Raw genomic sequence first — 3,408 nt, forward strand, 5'->3', positions numbered from 1 at the left:
CAATCGCGACATCTGCCAATGGTACTGAACGGAGGGAATATCAAATTGAAATTTGTCCGGATTTTGGCGACGCACCCTGTATAACCGCATAATTTTGAACTTCTCTATCAAGCAGACACGTAAGTGAGCTTATCAAAATTAATTGGTTGCCAATTGTATACATTGGTCTTCAAAATTTGCCTTGATCTTCTATCCGTACGAAATCTATGTCTTCTATAGACATTTTCTGATTACGATTAGCATTCAAACGTTCTTCTACTTTTTGTAATTTTTTTGGCAGTTGTGATTGCTCCAACGGCAAATGGCGAAATAATTTGTTTACACTTGAAAATGGCGAAATAATTTTTTTACACATGAAAATGGCAAAATATTTTTTTTACACTTTCTTTCAATTCTTTCAAGCTTATGTTAGTTTTTTTTCTAAAAAGTAATATTATAAAATGGTGTACATAAGTTATGTTTCATATATTATGGCAAATGTTACAATATACTATGACAACTTTACAATATATTATTATATAAATGTTTGTGAACATATTAATGATATACACAATTGTGTAGTCCGTACCTTTCAAGATATTTTCTATTTTCTTTGATGCCCATGCCGAGAATACTGGTGTTCTAGGTTTAACAATACCAGGATGATGCCTATATATTTTAGGCCATTGTTACAAATCAAATTTAATGTTTCATCATCGAGTATAGCTTTTGGCTTTGCTGACAACTAAAAATGCAAGTCTTATATTATCATATTCTAATCTTATTTATTATATCTAAGCATGTGATGTCATACAATAGAAAATTTATATCATACTCACACATTGTAAAGGTACAAATCTTGTCCAATGTACTCTTGGCACAACTAGCTTCACCATATTTTATATAATAAAATTAAACCTCAATAAGTCAACAATTCACACATTTGTCATAAAAAAACTCAACCTGTATGGAAAAAATAATAAAATGGTATAACTATATTAAATAGTATAACTATATTAAAAAATTTATAATACATATATAAATACAAGAGACTAAAGAGACACGTTGCTAAATAAAAGTACTACGTACTATTAACAATCACGCGAATGTTTATAATGCGCTACATAACCTCTACGAAATTTGAGTGATCTTTTGATAGAATTTACGACATACTAACAAATACCGTAATACGTAACAAAATAGCAACAGAAATTTAATTGTTGCTTAAGCTTACTGAAAAACTCGCGACATGACGCGAATACGTACTTACAATGAATCGCCCGATGAATTCATTGCTCCGAAAATAATCCAACGTAATCAGTAATCTCGTTCGCGCGTATGACAACCTAATCGTCGTTTTGACGCTTATTTTTCGACTTAATAAGTATGAAGTTCGCGGAACACCTGAGTGCTCACATCACACCGGAATAGATTATATCAATTACGAAGGCTGCGTTTGTTTTTTACTGGCAGTACTGAAAATTTATAGATTCATGTCACGTATACTATAGATTTTTCAGTACTGCCAGTAATAACCGAACAGAGTCTCTCGAAGTAAGATTTCATCATTGACAAATATCCTATCCTATCATGTGAATACAGTTCTGCATACATATTTTGCGTTACATACGTTTACGTTTTGCGCAATATTTGTGTTTTATAGACATTTTTGTGTACTTAAGCCTCTTGCACAATGCAAAGGAATAGTGATAGCGATAAGCAATAGACACAAAATTCCAACTCGTCGGAAATTTTATCACTATTGCTTATTCTGTTTTCTGATCTGCATTGATACATACGAGGTGTGTTCAAAAAATAACGGGAATTTTCGTTTTATGAAAAAAATATTTATTTATTCATCTACATTAATGTTGTCGCCTTCAAAGTAGTCCCCTTCGCATACAATACATTTGTGCCAACGCTTTTTCCAATCCTCGAAACACTTCTGAAACTCGATCTTTATGATAGCTTTTAGCTCTTTCAGCGATTCGCTTTTAATGTCATCTATGCTTGTAAAACGACGGCCTTTTAATGTTCTCTTTATTTTTGGAAATAGAAAAAAGTCACATGGAGCCATGTCTGGCGAATATGGAGGCTGGGGCATCGTTACAGTTTTGTTTTTGGCCAAAAATTCACGAACAAGCAATGAAGTGTGAGCATGTGCATTATTGTGGTGCAAAAGCCATGAATTGTTTTTCCACAAATCCGGGCGTTTTTTTCGGATTACTTCACGCAAACGGCGTTGAACTTGTAGGTAGTACTCCTTATTGATTGTTTGACCTTGTGGCAAGAATTCATGATGCACTATGCCATTAAAATCGAAGAACACAGTGAGCATAACCTTCACATTCGACCGCACTTGTCGAGCCTTTTTCGGTCTTGGCGATCCAGAATGCCTCCACTAAGACGATTGAGCCTTAGTTTTGACATCATATCCGTAAACCCATGTTTCGTCACCTGTTATAACACGTTTCAGTAGTTCTGCATCGTTCTTGACTTCATTTAGTGACTCCTGAGCAACTTCCATTCGCCGCTGTTTTTGTTCGAAATTCAACAATTTTGGAACAAATTTTGCTGCCACACGTTTCATACCCAAAACATCCGAGAAAATTTCATGGCATGAGTCAATTGATATGCCAACATCATCAGCGACTTCTCTGAATGTGATTCGGTGATCGTTCATAACCATTTCTTTCACTTTTTTCACGTTTTCATCGGTTGTTGATGTGCTTGGGCGTCCGGGTCGTTCGTCATCTTCAACGTTTTCGCGGCCATCTTGGAAACGCTTATACCACTTGTAAATCCTTGTTTTACTCATAGCAGACTCACCATATGCCTTTGTTAACATTTCACACACTTTATTACACTTTATTTCATTTTTTACGCAAAATTTAATACAAATTCTTTGATCCATTTTTTTTAACAAACAAAAATCTCCGAGTTCGAAAAACACGTCTAACCTTAGCGGCTGCCACTTGAAAAGTAAGCAATGAATATTGCTGAAAATTTTATCGTACTTCAGGGGCATGTGTACCAACATAATAAAAAAAAATTTTTACAAGCGGACTCTCCAAACCCGCGAAATTTAAAAATTTCCGTTACTTTTTGAACACACCTCGTATGTATTTTTGTATGTTAGATTCCGCTGTTCCTACCGTTATTTATAAATATAAACTCTTTAAAACTGGTGTTATTTCTAAAACTTACCTTTTCAAAAAAAGGTAAAACCAGGCGCCAAGTACACGCACAACACGTATTGTATTTAAATTAAATTATTTTTTTTTATTTATACTCCAAAAACTTCTTTCTCTCTAAAACCTGTTTTACAAAATTTATATACTACAAAACATTCTTTCTCTAAAAACCCGTTTTACAAAAAAAGTGATATCACAAAGTAGCACCAAGTAAAGTTTGTACGTTACTTTTGTA

The 3,408-nt window shown here is 33.8% G+C and overlaps 1 protein-coding gene and 1 long non-coding RNA gene across 3 annotated transcripts in view; both read right to left on the reverse strand.

Moving 5' to 3' along the window:
• Positions 1-1,382, reverse strand: part of LOC109861518 — a 3,500-nt gene extending 2,118 nt beyond the window's left edge. The window contains exons 1-3 of one of the 2 annotated variants that reach the window (XR_002250976.1): positions 1,250-1,382; positions 819-942; positions 569-724 (exon numbers count right to left, since the gene is read on the reverse strand). This is a non-coding gene — a long non-coding RNA (uncharacterized LOC109861518). Of the gene's footprint in view, positions 1-568; positions 725-818; positions 943-1,068; positions 1,172-1,249 lie in introns of those variants that run through there. The other variant, XR_002250977.1, reaches the window with a different exon arrangement.
• A 998-nt stretch (positions 1,383-2,380) lies between these two features.
• On the reverse strand, positions 2,381-2,827 carry LOC109861517 (putative uncharacterized protein FLJ37770). Its single transcript, XM_020441199.1, has one exon. It carries the CDS (start codon positions 2,825-2,827, stop codon positions 2,381-2,383), a length of 447 nt encoding a protein of 148 aa, XP_020296788.1.
• Positions 2,828-3,408: the final 581 nt, after the last annotated feature.

Source organism: Pseudomyrmex gracilis, unplaced genomic scaffold (genome assembly GCF_002006095.1).
Source record: "Pseudomyrmex gracilis isolate BER0280 unplaced genomic scaffold, ASM200609v1 scaffold_809, whole genome shotgun sequence".
Lineage (NCBI taxonomy): Eukaryota > Metazoa > Arthropoda > Insecta > Hymenoptera > Formicidae > Pseudomyrmex > Pseudomyrmex gracilis.